At 44.6% G+C, this 22,665-nt stretch overlaps 1 protein-coding gene across 4 annotated transcripts in view; it reads left to right on the forward strand.

Annotated features, from left to right (window-relative positions):
• Positions 1–17,448, forward strand: part of CTBP1 (C-terminal binding protein 1) — a 56,733-nt gene extending 39,285 nt beyond the window's left edge. For 2 of the 4 annotated variants that reach the window (XM_081947911.1, XM_081947913.1), the window contains 7 exons: positions 3,578–3,722; positions 6,016–6,222; positions 7,003–7,217; positions 11,277–11,407; positions 14,100–14,227; positions 14,814–14,931; positions 16,219–17,448. In XM_081947911.1, the coding sequence (XP_081804037.1) occupies positions 3,578–3,722; positions 6,016–6,222; positions 7,003–7,217; positions 11,277–11,407; positions 14,100–14,227; positions 14,814–14,931; positions 16,219–16,405 (1,131 nt within the window). In that variant the 3' untranslated portion in view covers positions 16,406–17,448. The remainder of the gene's footprint in view (positions 1–3,577; positions 3,723–6,015; positions 6,223–7,002; positions 7,218–11,276; positions 11,408–14,099; positions 14,228–14,813; positions 14,932–16,218) is intronic. The other 2 variants (XM_081947912.1, XM_081947914.1) reach the window with 1 other exon arrangement.
• The last annotated feature ends 5,217 nt before the right edge of the window (positions 17,449–22,665 follow it).

Below are 22,665 nucleotides of genomic sequence, written 5' to 3' on the forward strand. Positions count from 1 at the left end.
AGTAGTAGAAGATAGATTAATCTTCCCTGAATGAATGGAAAAGGGATGTGGAAGGTGCGGTGAAAATAATTGTGTCAGGCTGCCAGTGAAAAGTTGTTAATGAAGAAAATGAAAAAAAAAATATGTAGGATGGAACGAAGACACAAAAGGCTGCAGATAATAAAAAATGCATGTGAGTGAGGTTTGCTGCAATAATAATAAAAAAACAAGATGGAAAGGAAGATGATGTGTAATATGTATAGAGAAATGATAACTGCAAAGAAGAGGGAGGATTAAAAGAGACGGAGGGCAGGCAGGGTGATTTTGGGGAGAATGAATGACTTTGAGAGGGTGAGAACATGAAGGCAGGAATGGAGTTAAAAATTAAGAAGGATACATGATATGATCTGGGGTGAAAATGGAGTGAAGGAATATATTAAAATGTTTGCATTGGAAGGATATTGAAGCAGCCTTGAAGAACAGAATGAAAACGAAAGTTATAAATATTCTGGCCAAGAAAAAAAAAGGGATGACAAGAATTAATAAATGCTGTGAAGATGATGAAAAATAGTAAGACAGCAGGTGCTGATTGTGTAACCAGCAAAATATTAAAATATAAATGTGTTATAGAGAGTGGGTGTGTAATATATTTATGGATAATGAATATACAAGGAATGTTTGTGGTAATACTGATGGTTGGAGTATGAATGTATGAGTGCCTTTATGGGGAAAGGATGTGATTGAAAGCCTGAATTAATGTCAGTGAATAAGAAATATTAATTTGATTGCTAGGTTGTAGGATGCAACAAAGAATATTTGTGGATCTTAATGTTGCAAAACCCAGTAAAGTACTGTATGTATTATAAAGAATCCATTTAGGGCTGAGAGAAGGTGGCTGGCCATAGGTCACCCAGGTGCCTTCATGCCTAATATATATGCATAATTAACCTAGAAGATGGGATTAATGAGATATTGTTACTTTAAGAGAAATTTATATCATGATTTATATATGTTCAATTAACTTAGAAGATGGGATTAATGGGCTATTGCTACTCTAAGAGAAACTTATATTATGATTGTTGGGAGGTGAGGGGGTACAATATCTGAATGAATAATTTACCTTAAGACGGGGGGAGGGGAGGGGGTACAGTATTTGGTACAATATTTGAATGAGAATTTTTTTTAAGTTGGGGGAGGGGAGGGGGTATAGTATTTGTATGTGATTTACATTATATGGTGGGGGGGGGTTAAAAAGGGGGAAAATGTGTTTGTATAAAACTTTTTCAATAAAAAAAAAGACCTGTGGAAAAAGAATCCATTTAGGGGACATTTGTGAGATTTACTTAAGCCTGATTGTCATTCAACCAATGATTTTAGTTAACATGGAATCATAGAGCTGGAAGGGACCTTGGAGGTCTTCTAGTCCATCCCCCTGACCAATACAGATTGGTTGTCCAATCTCTTCTTGAAGACCTCCAGTGAGGGACCACCCACAACTCCACCAGGCAAGCGGCTCTGTTGATTAATTGTTCTCACCATCAGGAATATTCCTGACAATGAATATTCCAATTTCATGGAAACTAAGCAAGGAGAGAAGCAACCTGGAATTAAGGAGAAATTTCCTAGCAATGAGAACAACTAACCGGTGGAACAGCTTGCCACAAGAAGATTTAATGTAGCATTAGAAACTTATGAGATATTTCATGTTTATTTTCTAGTCAAAATCCACGTATCCATGTTAAGCTTTAAACTAAAGAAATACTTGTTAACATTATTGCAATCACTGAAAGAATATTATAAGTAGTAAATAATGCATACCACCAGTAGTATAAATTATGCAAGAAGTAAAGAAATGAACTCTGAAACCCAAATTCTATATAAAAGATTGTTGTGTACAATAGGTATGGTTTTCAGTTAAAATTAAAATCTGTCTCAGGTTTACTTTTTAAAAATAAAGTGGTTTTTTTAAGACATGGAGGCACGATTTAGTTAGATGTTCTTCCCTAGAAGGAATCCAAAGGCATCTAATGCTTTGCAGCTGCTGACGTATACAATGCCAATTCAGTATATTTGGATGTAAGGCATGGTAAAATTTAATTTAAAAAATATCTTAGAGGGGTATTGCCCTGGGATTTTAACTTTCAAAATTCATTCCATTTTCCAATATTTTGAGCTTTACTCTATTTGCCACCAATATGAAATAAAATCCTACGGCTTCTTATATTTCCAAAAAGTTGAAGGAAAAAAAGTGTTTCATTTTAGAAGTAAAGGACTACAGTAAATATGCGGAGGATAAAACATCTGATGCCAATTTTCTCTGAATATCACATTCAAAGTAAATGTCATCCCTTTTTTCCATTGAAATTCCCACTGTGCATCTCTATAACTATATTTATATTCTCTGTATGTTTAATCATACAGAGTCTGTGACTTGTTCAGATTCTTAGTCATACTTTGCTAAAATTTATCTACCATGCCTAACAAATGATGGACGTTACAAGATGTTCAAATTCAAACTTCTCCGTGTCCTGCGTTCTTTGTGTAATACTTCTTACGGTTACACTGCTTATTTGAAGAAGCAAAACCAGCTGAATCCAGAAAAGCACCTTATAGTGACTAGACAATGGGTCGACTAGATAGATAGATAGATAGATAGATAGATAGATAGATAGATAGATAGATAGATAGATTGTAGCTAGCTAGCTAGATGACAGATAGATAGAAAATAGATTAGATATAGATAGATGATAGATGATAGATAGATAGATAGATAGATAGATAGATAGATAGATAGATAGATAGATAGATAGATAGATAGATAGATAGACAGAAGATAGATTAGACATAGATCGAGATAGAGATAGATAGATAGATAGATAGATAGATAGATAGATAGATAGATAGACAGAAGATAGATTAGACATAGATCGAGATAGAGATAGATGATAGATAGATAGATAGATAGATTGTAGCTAGCTAGCTAGATGACAGATAGATAGAAAATAGATTAGATATAGATAGATGATAGATAGATAGATAGATAGATAGATAGATAGATAGATATAGATAGATAGATAGATAGATAGATAGATAGATAGATAGATAGATAGACAGAAGATAGATTAGACATAGATCGAGATAGAGATAGATAGATAGATAGATAGATGATAGATAGATAGATAGATAGATAGATAGACAGAAGATAGATTAGACATAGATCGAGATAGAGATAGATGATAGATAGATAGATAGATAGATAGATAGATAGATAGATAGATAGATAGATAGATAGATAGATAATGGATAGATAACATGGGTGGGATAATATGGATAGATAAGGACATGATGTACGGTATGTATGTATGTATGGATAGATGGGTAACATGGATAGATAAAGACATAGTCGATGGATGGATGGATTTGGATAACATGGATAGATAAGGACAAGATGTATGTATGTATGGATAGATGGGTAACATAAAGACATGGTCGATGGGTGGGTGGGTATTTCAGCTCAGCAGCAGGGAAGGCTTTCTACTGGATCATAGTTTATTTGTTCCTTGTAGTGAAAACTACTGTCTCTCTTTTTGTTTTGCAGGTCCTGAATGAAGCTGTGGGGGCCCTGATGTATCACACCATCACTTTAACCCGTGAGGACTTGGAGAAATTTAAAGCACTTCGAATAATTGTTCGAATCGGAAGTGGCTTTGACAACATTGATATCAAATCCGCTGGCGACCTAGGTATTCTGTCCCTCTGGCTCTTTAAAAAGCAGGGACTGTTAACCGAGTTGGGGTGTTAAAATAACAAGGCCAATCTTGCCGTAGCCTGGAAAGTGGCCCTCCTTCTCGGAAGGGATCCGGTCTAGCTTTCGACGAGAAGGAAACCGAAGGTCTGAAGGAAGAGAGGGGTTTGGTTCCAGGGTCCCAGAAACCATGTTCTGAAGATCAGTGGGGGAGCACAGCTGATGTGAGAATAGGGCAGAAGGAAAACCCAGCTTGTCGTTTCACACACGCACAAAACTGGTGGATGAATCAGAGCTACACGCCAAACCTGGAAAGCCCCAAAGTCTTTATTTTAGATGAACACTGGTCTGTTTTTACCCACAGAAAGATTATTATTATAAAAGACATAGAACTAGAAACTAGAACTCACAGTCGCCTGGTTTTCAACCCTCTGCCTTTCACCACTGCTCCAAACTGCCCCTAAATGTTATTGGGATGTTATTTTATTGGATCTATTCAGTAGGTTCGACATGGCTAAGGAAGTGGCCAAGGCCTGCAAGGAAACCTTATCCCCCTAGGATCCTTTTCCTTCTGCCTCTGAAGGACTTGGCTTGAGAACTTCATCTCAGCAGGATGCAGGGTCCCTTCCCAGGAAGGAAAGATCTGGAACCGAGAGAGCAGTTTAAGAGGACGGTGGCCTGCGGGGAATCCCTTGCCCAAAGACCCATCAAAGGTTCTCCTAACATCCCTTTCACCTAGCTGTGGTCAGTGAGGCTCCAGTATGAATTATCCTAGGCACCTTCTATGTCAGGGGTGGCGAATCTTTTTCTTATGCAGGGCCAAAATTGTGTGCCCACACCAATCCAATCCTCCCCGCTCACCTGTGCATGCACACACGATCCCTCCCCAGCCTCCGGAGGCTTTCCTGAAGACTGGGGAGGGAGAAAAAATGGCCTCCCCTGGTCCTCCGGAAGGCCGAAAATCAGCTGGCCGGCACATGCGATGCGCCCCGCAGCTGACTGCTGAAGTGCCAGCAAACACGGCTCCACGTGGCACCTATGGCACGTGTGCCACAAGTTCGCCATCACAGTTACATGTTCTCTTGGGTTTTCTACCGTACGAAAATGTTTCAAGTTGTGATCGGGTTCTGTCCCAGCCAGCCTCGTAGAAAAAAATTCGGTTGTGTAGATTTGTAACCTGGCAAGATATCCCTCTCTTAAGTGATCTCGTTTTCAACTGTTTTTAAATCCTGTTGCGACTGGGTGCTTAAAAGCATATGGCCACTTTCCCGGAGAATATGCCTCATTTAATTGGGGGATATTTACTGAGATTTAAATGCAACATTGATTACTTGCAGCCATTTCAATCCTAAAATCTCTCTTTTCTGGTCATCATTTGTTTTTTAACATACCAGAAATGTTATGTTTCTAACAGAATTACAGAGAAGCCTTCTGGGCAGAGTTACAGCTGTTCGTTTAGCACAGCCCCCCCCCCCCAACTTGGTAACTTTAATATTTGTGGACTTCAACTCCCAGAATTCTCCAGCCAGCAGAGCTGGGAGTTGAAGTCCACAAATATTAAAGTTACCAAGGTGGAAGACTTCTGGTTTAGCAGCTGCTCAGAGTTGTGGCACAGTTGTTTTTCACGCAACCACTGCAGCATTCCCTCAGCCGTACAATAAAAATGAGGCAACTGGGACACCTCTACAACAGTTGTGGTGTCCTGGGATCATGTGATCACAATTTGTGATCTCCCAGACAACTTCTAAAGTCCAGCAAAGTCAAGGTGGGAAGCAGGACTCCCTTAACCACTGTCTCGCTTAGCGACAGAAATGTTGGGCTCAGTCCCAAAACACGTTTAAACATGTTTCGGGCAATATACTCTTAACCAAGAAGCTAAAGTAATAGTGAATGGAGAGGTGTCCTCTATCCCCATTGCTATTTATATTGTCTTTAGAAGCGTTAACAAGGATCATACGGAGAGAAACTCCAATTAAAGGTCTGGAAATTAGGGCAGAAGTCTACAGATTGCAAGCATTTGCAGACGACTTAGTTTTTATTCTTGAAGAACCATTGAAGTCGGGTTTGAGGCTGATGGGGGGACTAGAGGTTTACGGGAAAGTAGACGGACTGAAAACTAAGAAGGATAAAACTAAAATGATAGAAATACGACAGAGAAGCAGGAGGAGGAATTGGCCGAGGTCTGCCTGTCGTGTCCAGTTGACTTTTTCCAAAAACTGCTCGCGAGGTGGCTTGGTTGTCCCTGCGTGGAACCACCTCATCCCTTCCCCCCTTCTGCTTCCTTCCTGAAGGGATCGCCGTTTGCAACGTCCCAGCTGCGTCGGTGGAAGAGACGGCGGACTCCACCATGTGCCACATCTTGAATCTCTACAGACGAACCACTTGGCTGCACCAGGCCTTGCGAGAAGGCACGAGGGTGCAGAGTGTGGAACAGATTCGGGAAGTGGCTTCTGGAGCAGCCAGGATCCGAGGGGAGACGCTGGGCATCATTGGGCTAGGTGGGTCGAACGGTCTTGGCGTACAGCCAAGGATGCTTTGCTTGCTCGGTTGCTAACTCGTGTCTGACTCTTTGCGGCCCCGTGGACCTTAGTACGCCAGGCCCTCCTGTCCTCCACGGTCTCTCAGTTTGCCCAAATTTCATGTTCCTGGCATCAGTGACCCCATGTAACCATCTCCTCCTCTGGCTTCCCCTTCTCTTTTCTCCTTCCATCTTTCCCAACATCAGGGTCTTCTCCAAGGAATCCTCTCTTCTCACTTGGTGGCCAGTGGGGGACAGGTCTCCTGCTCTCCACTGCCTCCCAGAGGTTTCCCTGATGACACCATCTAACCATCTCCTCCTCTACTGCCTACTGTCAGGATCAAACTGCTGGCAGTGGGCAGAATCAGCCTAAAAGACTGCATTCTAACTACTGGGACACCATGGCCCGATAGATAGACAGATAGATAGAAATTACAATATCACGTAGACTTATATAACCGCTTCACAGTGCTTTCATAGCCCTCTCTAAGCAGTTCACAGAGTCATCCTATTGTCCCCCAACAATCTGGGCCCTCATTTTACCCACCTCGGAAGGATGGAAGGCTGAGTCAACCTTGAGCCGGTCAGGATTGAACTCATTGGCAGAGGGAATGCTGAGTCAGCCTGCAATACTGCCTTCTGACCACTGCGCCACCCCATACAATTTAGCACCCCCCGTACAAACCAAATTTCCAAAAGGGGGCAGTAACACTGTGCATTGTCTGAAAGCCACCTTCCTTCCTTCCTTCCTTCCTTGCAGGACGAGTGGGCCAAGCCGTCGCTTTGCGTGCCAAAGCCTTTGGCTTCAACGTCATTTTCTATGACCCGTATCTCTCGGACGGCATCGAGCGGGCTCTTGGCCTTCAACGGGTCAGCACCCTGCAAGATTTGCTGTTCCACAGCGATTGTGTCACCCTGCACTGCAGCCTCAACGAGCACAATCACCACCTGATTAACGACTTCACCATTAAACAGGTAAGGACCTATCAGGGTAGGCAGTGAGGATCCTAACTCTTCATGCTGCGATTGCCCAGGGGACGTTACCTGCCGCAGGGGCTGTGGAAGCCTTGGGGAAGCGGGGGGGGGGCTCTTGCTTCTCTCCCCCCTTGATTGAAGCTGCGTTACCAATCAAGGAGACTATTTGTAGCTCAGGCTTGAACTGTGGGGTACTTGGTGCTCTCTGAGCTTGGCTGTTTGCTGGCAGACCTTTTGTGACCCAACTAGGGAACGTCTTCAGTGCTAGAAGTGGTTTGAGGAGGAAGAGGAGGTCCTTAGCGCTCACTGAGCTTTCCTTGCAGACCTTTCATGACCCAACTAGGTAACATCATCAGTGCTAGAAGGGAGTGGGGATTGCTCTCTGTTTATACCTGATGGTTAGGATTCCCTACTGGCACTGATGATGTTACCTAGTTTGGGTATAAGGAAACAACCAGGCAGCTGTATTATTATGGTCTGCACCAGCAGGTGAAGCGTTCTGCTGTGCAACTATGCTACATCCCTGCTCACTTCAGGGTCTCCATGTGCCGTGGTTCCGTCACCAGGTTCTTTTTTTGGGGGGGCTGATCTCCCACAGCGCCATCCCCCATCTCGTATTGATCTTTATTTACTTGTGCAGTTAAAAGTTTGAAGAGTTGCCAGGTGGGGATATTTCCACACTGTGAGGATTTCCTAAGTCTTTGGTTGTGGTGAGGGACTGGCGCCCCCTTGTGTTCCAAGGGAGTAATTGCAACTCTTGTTTTATGCTATATAGGTTTATACAGAAAATGACTTGTGGGGGAGGATAAAACAAGAAAAGTTTCAGCAATGACTGGAATCTCTCAACTCCCCTAGAATACTTTATCCAGCTAATCCCCACGCAAAGACTTCTCATTCAGCGACTGTTGGAGGTTACGACTTGCAATTGGTCCTTTAAGGCCACAGCCTCGCAGTTACGTAATTCGTGCAACTGTCTCTCGGTTACGACAGTCCCAACATCCTGTGGCCCCATTTGTGACCTCCGCTGCCAACTTCCCACCCAAACTCAGCCGCAAGAAGTTTGCAAACGGTGATTACACCGAACGACTTCATGGGGCGTTCATTTAGTGACCGCAGCTGCTATCCTAAGTTGGCACGGTCACGTGACATTGTGTTTTAGGGGGGTGTTGGTCAGCGACAGAGTTGCTGGTCGCAATAACCATCCTTAAGTGAGGACTACGTGCAATCCCTCATTTATACTTCATGGATAGGGATGGATGTTGGTTTTATTTATCTTTTCTTGCAGAGTTTTGCTACAGAGATTGCTCTGAATTTGCTTGTCCCAAACTGCCACATTGGCAAAGGGTTCAAGACGCCTTAGCCAAACTTCTTAAGGCTCTGGGCTTCTGTCTGATTTTGTCCGATCGTCCAGCTTGCCTTCTACCCCATCCCAAGTGCCAGTCCAGAGTTTGGGTCCTCTGATAGCTCTATTTTCTCCCCCTCCTTTTGAGGCAGGTTGCAGAAAACCCGTGTCTTTGACCTTACAGGTTTTACAATTAGGTTCCGAACCCCTGGGGTACAGGACGCTTCTCGAAAGCGTGGAATAGGAAATAAATACGCTTCAGTGGATTTTAAATCGGCTGCCTTGTTGCTACAGGATTTATATAATATTTAATCCTTTTGTATTCTTGTCATAATGGCGAGAACAGTAGAAATGGGGGATTGTTAAGTCAGAACGGATAAAAATTTACACATCAAAAGGAGATAGATTGGATTGGGCTTCTGTTTCTCTTCGAATATTTTTTGGGAGCTCTGCTCTTCTGATCTGAATTTTCTGAACTTTGAATGAGATGAGTCTGAACAAGCATTGAGTCTCGATGTGGAAAGTCTAGCCACTTGTAGAACAAGATTAACATAATTTGCAAGTGAAATTTCAAACTGGGTATTACATTATACAGAGAATTAAAGATAAAAGGATACCATTTATTGCACACTTATGAAAGCTGAAACACTCCTTGTTGAAACAGGGTTGACTATAAAATAAGCACGTTAATGTAAGTTCCTTTTGTTAGAAACCTTCGCTGGATGAATGTCAAATGGATCGGAGGTGTTTTCAGTTGCTTTTATGTTTCCCAGCTTTGTGTAATGCTGGACAACTCTCAAAAAGTTTTTTATTGGTCTGATTGACACGTTGAAAGTGAAAGAGAATTGCAGCCCTGCATTGTTGGGTGTTTTTGTTCATGATTCTACTTATTAATGGGAAAAAAGCCCAAGAATGCTAGTTAAGGTGTTGAGGAGGTCCCAAGAAACCATCTTTGGTTCTTTTTGGGGGAAGACTAAATTGATCTATCACCACTGCTCTGCCTGATAAGCCAGGATATTAAAAGCGTCATTGTTTAAATGACACGTGGATATTTTTTCCCATTTGTTCAGGAGATAGTTAAGTGTGTTTCGTAATCTTTCTGACCATAATAGTATATTTTCTTCAGATAACTCTGTAAGGACTTGGGGTGACATGATAGCAGTCATCCAGTACTTTAGGGGATGGCCCAGACAAAATGGGGTCAAGCTATTTTCCAAAGCACCAGAAGGCAGAACAAGAAGTAATGGATGGAAACTCATCAAGGAGAGAAGCAACCTGGAACTAGGGAGATTCTCCGTCCTCCAGGTCATGGTTGCCCAAAGGTGCTTTTTCAAGAAGCCCCTGGACTTCCTGGTTTTTCTTTGAAGACGTTTCGCTTCTCATCCAAGAAGCTTCCTCAGTCTGGAGCTATGGAGCTGAAAAGGCTTCTTGGATGAGAAACAAAATGTCTTCCAAGAAAAACCAGAAAGTCCAGTGGCTTCTTTTAAAAATCGCCTTTGGGACAACCTAGAACTAAGGAGAATTATCCTGACAATTAAAACAATTAACGGAATGGCTTGCCTCCAGAGGTTTCCAAGAATAGACTAGACCAGTGAGGGCGAACCTTTTTTGGCTCGCGTGCCACAAGTGGGGGGAGCACCCATAATGCAATGCGCAACCCCCCCAGTGCGCATGCGTGCACAACGTGCAACCCCCCCATTTTTACATGCTTTTTTCGCCCTCCCCAGGCTCCAGGGGCTTTATCGGAGTCTGGGGAGGGTGAAAAGAGCCTTCCCCGACCCCCCGGAGGCCCTCCGGAGGCTTCAGGGACCGTCCGGAGGCTTCCCTGAAGCCTTCGGAGCGCTTAAAACCACCCTCCGAGCAAACAGGAAGTCACTTCCGGTTTGCTCAGAGGGTCGTTTTAAGCGCTCCGAAGGCATCAGGGAAGCCTCCGGACGGTCCCTGAAGTCTTCAGAACGCTTAAAACGATCCTCCGAGCAACCCGGATGGTTTTAAGCGTTCCGAAGGCTTCAGGGACGGTCCGTGAAGCCTCCGGGGGGCGGGGGGGCTCTTTTCGCCCTCCCCAGGCTCCTATAAAGCCTCTGGAGCCTGGGGAAGGCGAAAAATAGCTTTTAAAAAGGTGAACTCAGCTGGCCAGCACACGCATGCGCGCTGGCCAGCTGACAGGGCAGCGCCTCGCATGCCCTGAAAAATGGCTCCGCGTGCCACTTGTGGCACGCGTGCCATAGGTTCGCCATCACTGGACTAGACAACCCTTTGACTGTGTTAGATTTGCAAATCAAAGCTTTGTTGCAGCTGTGTTACAGGCCATTTTCTTTTATTCTTTTATGCAGTCTTTTTTCTGTTGCTGTATCTTGCACTTATTTGCTGTAGCTGGCTATGACTGGGACCAAAGGAAAAAAGATCTAAAAAGCCTTTTTAAAGCAGAGTGGTGCACTGGAACGCATGCGGGGCCCGTAACCTGTTAGAAATTCTGTATTCAGCCCTACAGAGTGAACGATGCACAGTCCACATGTACTTTCCTGCTTCCTTGTCGCAGTTAAGGAGAAAAGCACATGTTGACTGTGCACTGTTTGTTCTGTAGAGCAGTAAACAGACCAGGATGGTACAGGGTCTCCTGCATGAGCAGTGGGTTGGACTAGAAGATCTCCAAGGTCCTTTCCAAGCCAAATATTCTACTAACTGCACGATATGCTTCGTCTTTTCACACCCTACAGATGCGACAAGGGGCATTCCTTGTGAACACGGCTCGCGGAGGGCTGGTGGACGAGAAGGCCCTCGCACAAGCGCTGAAGGAAGGCAGAATACGGGGAGCAGCCTTAGATGTCCATGAATCAGAACCATTCAGGTGACTGGAGTTCTCATTCTTTAAATTATTTCAAGGGCTTGAAGGAAATAATACTCTCCACTTTGGGAGAATGCTTAATACTTACGCGCAAACCAGATTTGAAAATCAGCATCCCAAATGCATTGTTTAAGAGCACTTGTGGTGTTTGCATCAAAGCCTGATGGGAAAACGTCCTAGCATTTCCAGAGAGTAAGCCCTAAACATATTGTTAATACATATTGGGAATGCAAGGATCGCTCTCATAAAATTAAAGCTTAATTTTAAGGGTCAAAAATTCAAAATTATACAGGCATGGACCCCATAGAGAAACTGGGAGATGACTTTGAACTGGACCGTTCACAGATAAAACATTTTATTTCAGAATAAAATACGCAGGTTTGGAAGTAAAAAAAAAAAAGGAATAGATCCTTCAAAAAAATAATAATAAGCTATCTTATTTTACTCCCTTTTATCATTCTGGAGTTATGTAGGGAAAAATTAGCTCTTTCATTCAAGCCTGACATTTCCAGACCTTTTAAAATCAGATTCAAGGTTTAATTTTTATTTTTTAAAGAAAAGGAGCTGTTGTCCAGTCAAGCTTGACTCCCAGTAAACTGTATGGACTGGTCTAGGCAATTTTCTTGACAATATTACACAAAAGGTTGGCCCTATTGTATGTATAGGATTTTTTCTCCATCTCGTGTCGCCTCCAGCTTGGGGATCCCTGATCTCTTCTAAGTACAAGTAGAAACCAAACTTGTAGTAACTATTTGAAATCAGCCCAATCTGCTTATGAATTAATTGTGAAAATTCGCAACGCTTGTGTTGCAACAGAGTTGGCCAACTTGAGTGGTTGTTGTTTTTAAAAACCCGTTTCTATCTTGAGCTCTTTATAATAAGCCCATGGAAGGTTTCTGAGTCTTTAATCTAATCCAGATGCAGCCCTCGACTTACAACAGTCCATTTAGTGATCGTCCAAAGTTGCAATGGCACTGAAAAGGGGACTTATGGCCGTTTTTCACACTTACGGCCATTGGGGCATCCCCTGGTCACGTGATCAAAATTCAGCCACTTGGCAACTGGTTCATACTTATGACGGTCACAATGTCCCCTTCTGTGACCTCCTGATGAGCCAAGTCAACGGGGAAGTGTGATTCACTTAACGACCATGTTCCTAACTTAGCACATGCAGGGATTCACTTAACAACGGTGGGAAGAAAAGCTGTAAAATGGGGCAAGACTCACTTAACAGATTTCTCACTTAGCAACCTAAATCCTGGGTTCAGTTGGGGTCATAAGTGGAGGACCACCTGCGTTTATAGCCCCCCTTTTCCAACTGGCCCCCTCCCCCTGGGTGGGATATCAGCTCCCTTAACTCCGTAGCCAGAAGGGGGAGACATCCGAAGAGAAGCAGCTCGGGGAAAGCCGTCTTGGAGATACGACGTGTTGTTCTCGTGATGGTATAGGGGTCGTGATGGCAAACCTATGGCATGCATGGCACAGGGGGCGCACGGAGGCATATTTGCTGGCACGCAGGCCCTCCCCTGATTTTCGGCCTCCCTGGGCTTCAGGGGAGGGCGAGAGTTTCCCCCCGCACGGGGGGGGGGGGGTTTGTGCATGCGTGCGTGGGGCAGGGGCACACGCGCATGGGCAGGTGGGCGGGGCTCATTGAATTGTGGGTGTGGGCCTGTGCACACGCACAATTTTGGCCTTTACAAAAAGGTTGGCCCCCACTGGTAGGGGTAGTCCTCGACATGCAGCCAATTGCTTAGTGACCGTTGAAAGTTGCAACTGAGAAAAGTGACTTACAACTGGCTCCTGCACTTACGACCGTCGCAACATCCCCAGGGTCAAATTCAGAGGCTTGGCAACTGGCATGTACTTGTGACGGTTGCGGCATCCTGGTGTCACGTGATCTCCTTTTGCGACCTTCCCAGCCAGACAGTGAGGGAAGCTGGATTTACTCAATGACCATGTGACCCACTTAACAACGGCGGCAATTCGCTGAACCACCATGGCAAAAACAAAACAAAACCCTGATATAAAATCAGGCGTGTCTCACTGAACAACTGCCCTGCTTAGCCAATTCTGGTTGCAACATTGGGCATATGTCGAGGACTGCCTGTTTCGGACATGGAAGTCGGATCATCCTGGTTGGATTTTTAACTGGCCACCAATCAGAGCTTGAGCGTTAGAAGAGCTCGGTTTCAGAAGAGATGCAGGCGGGGGGGGATTTTATTCTAATATTTGGGGGGTGTCAGCCTCTGCTTCGCTTCCTTCGATCGGCTGCCATAGAAACGGGGAGGGAGGGGCCGTGGTATTTGGGATGGGAATAAATGGTACCGGAAGTGATATGGAAAAGGGAGTTTTCTTCTCACCATCTTCTGCGCATGCCGGTGGCCGGTGTTTGGTCCTGGTCAAGGCCAGCCGCCCTGCATACCAACCTGATGATGCCTTTTGGAGCTGCACCCCACACGACACCTAAGGGAGTTGCAGATTGGACACTGGGGGGTGGGGTCGTTGGAGGGAGGGGGCTGGGTTATCATTTGATATGTACTTGTTCGCGCCTTTCTGGCTCAGATCTTGCTTTCCTTTCACTGCTATCTTTTCATAACCAGTAAAAGTGTTTTAATTCCACGCACAATCGAGTTAGGAGTTTTCTTTCTTGGTTATTGATGGAGGCCGCCTGACAGGTTTTTTTTTCTTTCCTCAGCTTTAGCCAAGGGCCTTTGAAGGACGCCCCGAATCTCATCTGCACACCCCACGCTGCTTGGTACAGTGAACAAGCCTCGATAGAGATGCGGGAGGAGGCCGCGAGGGAGATCCGGAGAGCCATCACAGGTTGGCATCCATCTTCTTCTCATGTCTGTGGAGATTCTCCATCCTCCAGGCTGTCCTGGTGGTCCCAAGAGGCAACTGGACTTTCTGGTTTTTCCTTTGAAGAGGTTTCGCTTCTCATCCAAGAAGCTTCTTCAGTTCTTCTTCCTCAGAACTGAAGAAGCTACTTGGATGAGAAGCAACACATTTTCTAAAGAATGTCTACGGAGATTCTCCATCCTCCAGGCTGTCCTGGTGGTCCCAAAGGTGGTTTTCTTCCAAGAGGCAACTGACTTTGCACGCTTGATATTTTGAAGAGGGAGAAATAAGAATGCCAGTTTTAAAACATCTCAGCGCAAGTTGGGTAGGACAACTGCAGCAAAACGAAATGAATGCCAAACTTCTTGCAAGATAATCCTCATAGTTGCCCTCTTACTGGCACACAGAAGAGGAGACATTTTAGCAAGCTTTGGGAAAGAGAAGCGATTGGGTGCGAATATCACGAGGGTGTCCGCTGTGGCCAAAAGGTGTGGACCGTGCTTTTATTACGCACACTTTCCCCGTAGCACCAGCTGCAATGTTTATGCGGTGATGTTTACCTCTTCCCTAGGTCGCATTCCAGACAGCCTGAAAAACTGTGTCAACAAAGAACATTTGACCACCGCTACACACTGGGCAAGCATGGACCCAGGAGTTGTCCACCCGGAGCTTAATGGCGCTACTTACAGGTAGGACAACTTCAACTCCATTCCCATCACCTCCCATGGAGTCCAAAATGGGAAACACCCATTCTACCCCCTCCCACAGACCTTAAATGTCCTGGCAGGAGACGACTAGGTGATACAATAGAGGAGAATATTTGTAGTTCAGGGTTGAACTGGGTTGTCCTTGGTGCTCTCTGAGCTTAGATAGACGTTTCATTACTAAACTAGGTAACATTATCAGTGTTAGCTGGTTGAGGGGTGTCTATGTGCCAATTCCTCCCATTTGTGTGCTCAGTGAAGAGTTTGAAATCCAGATGTGGTACCAATGGGAGAGAATGTTTGTAGTTCAACCTGTGGGATCCTGATCTAGGTGGTTTTCTTCCAGATGTTTCATTACCAAACTAGACAACTTCATTATGAAGGTCCCTAGTTTGGGTAATGAAATGTTTGCCAGAAAACCAACCCAGCTCAGAGGAAACCTCACAATCCTCCTCCTCTTCCTCTCCATTCCCTTTTAGGACTGATTATGTTCCCTAGTTGGGTCATGAAATGTCTGCAGAAAAGCCACTGAGCCCAGAGACCACCAAGGACCTCACAGTCCCCCTCCCCCTCCTCCCCATTCCCTTTTAGCACTGATGATGTTACCCAGTTGGGTCATGAAATGTCTACAAGAAAACAAATCCAAGCTTAGAGAGCACCAGGGACTTCACACTCCTCCTCCTCCTCCTCCTTTCCAACACTGATGATGTTCCCTAGTTGGGTCATGAAACGTCTGCAGGAAAACCACCAAGCTCAGAGAACACCAAGGACCCCGCAGTCCTCCTCCTCCTCCTCCTCCTCCTCCTCCTCCTCCTCCTCCTCCTCCTCCTCCTCCTCCTCCTCCTCCTCCTCCTCCTCCTCCTCCTCCTCCTCCTCCTCCTCCTCCTCCTCCTCCTCCTCCTCCTCTCCACCCCCTTCTAGCACTGGTGATATTACCTGTCCTGTTTTCCCCAAAATAAGACCTCCCGGATAATAAGCCAATCGGGCTTTTGAGCGCATGCGCTAAAATAAGCTCTCCCTGAAAATATTGCAACACAGCAGCAGCCGCCACGAGGTGACCACGCTCGCCACCTCCTGCCCCTGTCTTATTTCTGGGGAAACACGGCAGTTGGGTAACGAAACACCTGCCAGAAAACAAACCCAGCTCAAGAGGCCACCGAGGACGCCCAGGAGAGCCGGCCTCAGGGTTTGGACTTCTCCCAAAGCATTTCGGCTCGGTGAAAGCCACGATTCCCCGTAGGTGTAACGGCGCTGCCTTTCCTCCTCTTTCAGCAGGTACCCCCCTGGCGTGGTGAGCGTGGCTCCCCCCGGAATCCCCACCGCTGTGGAAGGCATCGTCCCTAACGCCATGCCCTTGTCTCATGGCCTCCCCCCCGTAGCCCACCCCCCGCACGCTCCTTCTCCCGGCCAGACGGTGAAACCGGAAGCGGATAGAGACCATGGCAGCGACCAATTGTAGCCTACGCGAAGACCATTCCCAATGTAGACGGTTGCACCTTTTGGAAGCCCCTGGGGAAACATTTGGACAGATGCTGAGCCACGAGGGGGGCCTGGGGAACAGGCTCTGCCCCCCGTTTTTAAGGAACTGGTCCAAGATGCAGCCTCCTCGTGAGCAGCGGTGGGAGAGGTGATGGAACGAAGATCTGAAAACTTTATTCCTCCATATAAAATGTAGTTTGTTCCTGTCCAGTGACCTGAATCACAAGTTTTCTGTATTCCTGTGGGTTCTTTGTTAAGCCAGAGAAGTTAGTAGTTAATTATATCATGAATGTACTTGTCTGTGTACAGTTTTTAGAACATTAACCAAGGTTTGTTTGCTCCGTGGTCAACAACAACAAACACAAAGAGAGGCATTCGACAAACCACTTTCAAAAGTTGAAAACTTTTTTTGTTTCGTTTTTATATGTTTTAAAAGAAATGCCCCAAAATTGAGGCAGTTGATGAAACTTCTCAGGATAATGACTCCACCCACTGATTTTTTTCCCTTTCTTTCTATGCCATACAGTGCATTGTTTTTTCTACCTTCTTGTCTTATTATTTCATTTTTTTTATTTTTTAGAATAATTTAATGAAACGCAAAACACCTTTCTCCTGATTTTGGCATAAATTCCCCCACATTTCAGAATGAAGATGTTTGAAAGAGATTTTTGAGGTGCAAATAAAAACGTTTTTGTATAAACAAAGGTCATGCTTTTTGTTTTTGTCACCAGTTAAAGTATATATTATTGCTGAGGTGCCGAGAAAGAGAGAGAGAGAGAGAGAAAGAAAGAAAGAAAGAAGAAAGAAAGAAAGAGAGAGAGAGAGAGAGAGAGAGAGAAAGAGAAGAGAGATTGACTGAGAAAGGCGTACTAGAGTTACCGAAAAGTAGAAAAATATTTCATTGCCTACATGGAAACTCCTTCCCAGTAATGTTAGTAGGCTAGCAATATTTTGCGTTAAATCATGTTTGTGACTGTATCCATTTGTATGAATTATTTTAAAGAAATAAAAATTCCAAACAAACCACACACGACTCTTTTAATTTCTTTTTTTGACGTCATTTATTTCATAGGCGCATTTCATTTTGGCGTGGCTTTCCTAGAAATTAAACAGTATTAAAAAACCCAGGGTTTTTTTTTTCTAATGCAGGCTGGAAAGAATTTGTGTCATTGCCAATTTCTAAGAGAGGAAATTGGAAGGAGATTGGAAACATCGCAAGCGGGAATCGATTTGTAATGAATAACAATGTCACTAGAAATTTTAGTTTAAATAAACAAAGCAAATAAGAATTTTACCCTTCTTTTTCCTATATATTTTGCCTCTACATTTGCGGGTTGAAAATATGTTATTTGAAGTATAAGCTAGATATCCTTATGGAATTTAATTTTCCACCAAATTCCTCCAATAAAACAAAAATGTGTCCTCTTTTTTCATAAACACTACCCAGCTTGCATTCACACGTCCCAAGTGGAAATTGACCCATGCAAGATTCTTGGCAAACTTGAAGGACGTTTGCTTCCTTCAACAGTTGGAGATCTTCAGGTTGCCTTTCGGTGTGATAAGTATAGGGTCCTCAAGATTGTCTTGACATTGTGGTCACCAACAATGACCATCTCAGGACCTCAGAACTCCTTTCTCCTCCCTCAACACTTCTTCCTTCCAGTGTCCTAAAGGACATTGTCCTTCAGCCGAGTCCCTCAGTTACACCACCATTGATTTGATTTCCCTCCAAACCAGCTCAAGTGGAAAGTTCTGGAATTAATCAATTTCTTGAGCTGTAGCCCAGCTGGTTATTAACTCTGCTAAAAAGATTGATTCTGTATAGCCATAATGTTCAGGAAACTCTTTATATTGGCTGAAAGTTTAATCTTCTGGAGTTTTATAGATGGGTCAGTGTAAAACCCTTTCAGCTGGCGCATGCTGAATTTTCTGGCACGATGCTTGAATCCAACATTGTATCGTAACTGGATTGCAGGTCACTGGGAGCAAATTTTGGGATTTTGCTTCAGGGATGTGATGGTTTCACGAAGAGACAAAAGTTGGCCGTGCTTTTGTTCTTCATAAGTCAACTTCACAATGGCCTTTTGAAACTTTTTTCCATAAGTGGTGTCTTAATAACTCTGCTGGATGGATGGATGGATGGATGGATGGATGGATGGATGGCTAGTAATGTCCACACCACCTACCAGAGTAACCCAATAAAAGCCTGAATCTTGAGGACACTTCCCTGAGCTTCCACAGCAGGGCCAAAGTGTTAACTTAGAACATAGAGCCGGAAGGGACTTTGGAGGTCTTCTACTCCAACCCCCTGCCCAAGGCAGGAATCCTTATCCTTCCTTCCTTCCTTCCTTCCTTCCTTCCTTCCTCCCTCCCTCCCTCCCTCCCTCCCTCCCTCCCTCCCTCCCTTCCTTCCTTCCTTCCTTCCTTCCTTCCTTCCTTCCTTCCTTCTTTTCAGTTAAATGGCTGTCCAATCTTTTCTTGAAGACCTTCAGTGATGGAGGAATCTGGGAGGCAAACTTCACTGGTAGTCCCCACCTGTTTCCCTCAAGCAGAGGCTCTTCTGAATCTGGACGAAGTGTAAAAGTAAATTTTCAAGCTGCCCGATCTAATTCTAGAATGGCTGGACCCTAATTTTGAGTAGGCCATCCTCCCAGGTCCTCCTCATACTTCTCTGTTAAGGTATTCCATACCAGTCCAAGTTAGCTAGTCTATCGCTATGTAGTTACGCATCGTTTCTAGCTTGAGGTGGGATCTGGGGCTGCAGGAAGCTGGAATAATTCACTACAAGATAACTTTTTCATGGTTGCCCTAATTATATATTTCTGGGAAAGACCTTGTCGTTTTATTTGAAACGTGTGATAACGCTTCCCTTAATAACTCATTTATGTCCCCATTTTCCTCCCCACATTCACCACAGACATCATGTTAGAAAAAGACTTTGGGCTGATTTGGGCTGTCACTCTTAAGTTGCTAATCAAGGGATTTGCAAAATTAGGGTTTTTCAGCAATGGGCAAAACTATTTTTTTTAAGCTGCATTGAAAAGGCCTATGGAGAGTGAAAGTAATGTGGGAAAATTATGTGGTGTAAGCTTAGCATTTGGCCAGCGTGAAGAGTTCCTGCCTGAGAGTCCCAGCAGAGAAGACAGGTTAGGGCACCTAGTGCAATCACATTTTGCCCAAACAGCATGCAAAGAGGATGCAATCGATTGCTGTAAAAAAAAACCTTTTCTCTCATATCACATCTGGGAGTTGAGAATAAGTGGAATCAGTCAGTTCCCAACTTAAACCCTTCCTTCCTTCCAACTCTCTCCCTCCTTCCCTTCCTTCATTCCTCCCTCCCTCTGTCCCTTCTTCCTCCCTCCTTCTTTTCCTCCCTCCCTCCCTCTTTTTCTCTTTCTATCCTTCTTCCCCTTCCCTCCTTTCCTACTTCCTTCTTTCCTACTTCCTTTCTTCCACCCTCCCTCCCTTCCTCATCCTCCCTTCCTTTCTTCCTCCCACTCTCCCTTCCTTATTCTTCCTTCTTTCCATCCTCCCCTTTTCCCTTCCTTCTTTCCCCTCTCCCTCCCTCATTCCTCCTTCCTTCTTTCCATCTTTCCTCCTTTCCTCCTTTCCTCCTTTCCTACTTCCTTCCATCATTCCATTCACCCTCCCTCCCTTATCCTTCCTTCCTTCCCAATATTTCTCTTATGCAATAACCTCTATAGAGCCGCCATCCCAGGACACCTCGTTTTCTCTTTCCCATGGCTTCTTCCTGCAGGGCATCCCAGTTAATGCCCCCATTTTCTCTGAACTCTCCGTCTTGGCCTTTTCTTGGTATTTTCCGTGGCTCGAGAGGCGCACTTGGGAGTGAGGCTCCCTGCCCTCGCTCTCAATTTCCCTGGCCTCTGGAGAGCTCCCCCGGGGGACTCCGAGACCATCCGCCCTGACGGCAGAAATAATTCTAGGATGAATCTTTCTTTGGAAACCTCCTCAAGCCGTGTGTGCCAGATGGCCTTCCATGCTTCAGCCTTCCGAGGTCTCCTCCCTCGGACCTGATTAGAAAAACAGCCCAGCAATGTAACAGTTCTAACACATTTGGCTTCTCAACGCATTTCATCAAATCTGCACCACAAAAGCTTTTCCCAAACTCTACATTCATCTAAAAGTTCACAATGAAGCTGCCACACCACCTGCAAAATCTGACATAGAAGGTCAGGAGGTCACAGGGTTGGAAGGGACCTTGGAGGTCTTCTAGTCTAACTCCTTGCTTGACTGAATACCTTATACCATTCCAGACAAGAGGCTGACCAACCTTTTCATGTAAACCTCCACTGATGGAGCACTCACAACTTCTGGTGGCAAGCTGTTCCACTGGTCAATTGTCCCAACTGTTAGGAAGTTTCTCCTTAATTCCAGGTTGCTTCTCTCCTTGATTAATTTCCATCCATTGATTCTTGTCTTGCCTGCAGGTGCTTTGGACAATACGTTGACCCCACTCTTCTTTGTGGCAGCCCCTGAAATACTGGAAGATGCTACCATGTTCCCCCTTGTCCTTCTCTTCATTAAACTTGACCTACCCAATTCCTCCACCCGTTCTTCATAGGGTTTAGCCTCCAGGCCTTTAATCATCTTAATTGCTCTTCTCTGTGTTCTCTCAATATCTTCTTTGTATCACGGTGACCACAATTGGACTCGAGCACGGCCTCACTAGTGCCGTGTAAAGCAGGACTCTCACTTCCTGTGATCTTGAAACAATCCCTCCGTTGATGCAGACTGTGTTAGATTAATTTGATGACATCCAACTCTTCATTGAACTATTATGCAAATCCATCATTTTGCCCGAAATGTCTCCAATAACATTCCCAACAGACAACCTCAAGTAGACGGAAATTAAAGGCAATGGCGACAGCTGGAAGATGTCGGCAAGAATTGTCAGAAGTCCCCAAGACACGGGAAGAGACAAAGTTTAGTCTTCTCACCCCAAGCCGGCTCCCATTTGAAGGAATTCCTCCCATTGAAGTTCAGGCGTCTGATGTTACCGAACAGTGTGGGAAAGCATCAAACTTTCCCATGATAGCAAAGACCATCGTAGAAGAGATTGATGAAATTCCTTCCCCAACGGGGGGAAAACAAGAAGATCAAGCAACAATTGAAAACTTTGCAACAACTTCATTCCGAAAAAGAGTTATCTGACAAAACTTGTGAGAGATATACAAGGAATCCTACACTGCAAGATTTTCATCCCTCTATTCAGTTCTGGTTTCCCCAGTTGCAATGGATGGCTGTGAAGGTTGGACCGCAAGAAAGGCTGAGAGCCAAAGAATGGAGGCCTTTGAACTCTGGTGCTGGAGAAGAAGACTCCTGCATTGAGTCCCTTGGACTGCAAGGCCATCCAACCGGTCAGTCCTAGAGGAGATCCACCCTGAACTGCTCTTTAGAAGGCCAGATCCTGAGAAGGAAACTCAAATACTTTGGACACCTAATGAGAAGGAAGAAAGACTCCCTGGAGAAGAGCCTCATGCTGGGAACGATGGAGGGCAAAAGAAGAAGAAGGGGACGGCAGAGAATGAGGGGGCTGGATGGAGTCATCGTAGCAGTCGGCCTGAGCTTCAATGGACTCCAGAGGATGGGAGAGGACAGGAAGGCTTGGAGGAACGTTGTCCGTGAGGTCGCGATGGGTCGGACAGGACTTTGCAACTAACAACAACAATTCAATTCCAGAAATGTGTTCCATCTCCTAAAAAAATATACTGAACCCACCTATCATGTTACAGAATTTTTCTTTTTCATTGGAAAAAAACCCTGGGAAGTTAAAGCAGAATTATGTGTATCTAAATGCAATATATAGAATCCTCTCTTGGCAAATTAGCTTTAGCAAAGCACGCAGGCTAACCTACAATTTAAATCAAAATATCGGGCAACCTCATAATGCAATTAGAAGTGCAGTACATTAGAATATTTTTTTAAATAAAACTATAATTTAATGTAGCAACTAGCTTGTTGGGGTCAACAAATGCAAATAATGCCTTTTTTTTTTAATACTCTGCTTTCTCTTCAGATCATATACATTTTTTTTTAGAATCGACACCAGATCAGCAGAATAAATGCTGCGTGCCCTAAAATCATTTTTACGAAAGCTCTCAGCTACTTTTCATAAGAAAGGATCTTACCTTGGTTACAGAACCAAATCATGACTTTTGGGACGGGCCAAAATGTTTTTCCTTAATAATTGGGGTTTCACCTGAGTGCTACATGAAAAAT

Source organism: Natrix helvetica (assembly GCF_964273705.1).
Source record: "Natrix helvetica genome assembly, chromosome: 3".
Classification (NCBI taxonomy): Eukaryota; Metazoa; Chordata; class Lepidosauria; order Squamata; family Natricidae; genus Natrix; species Natrix helvetica.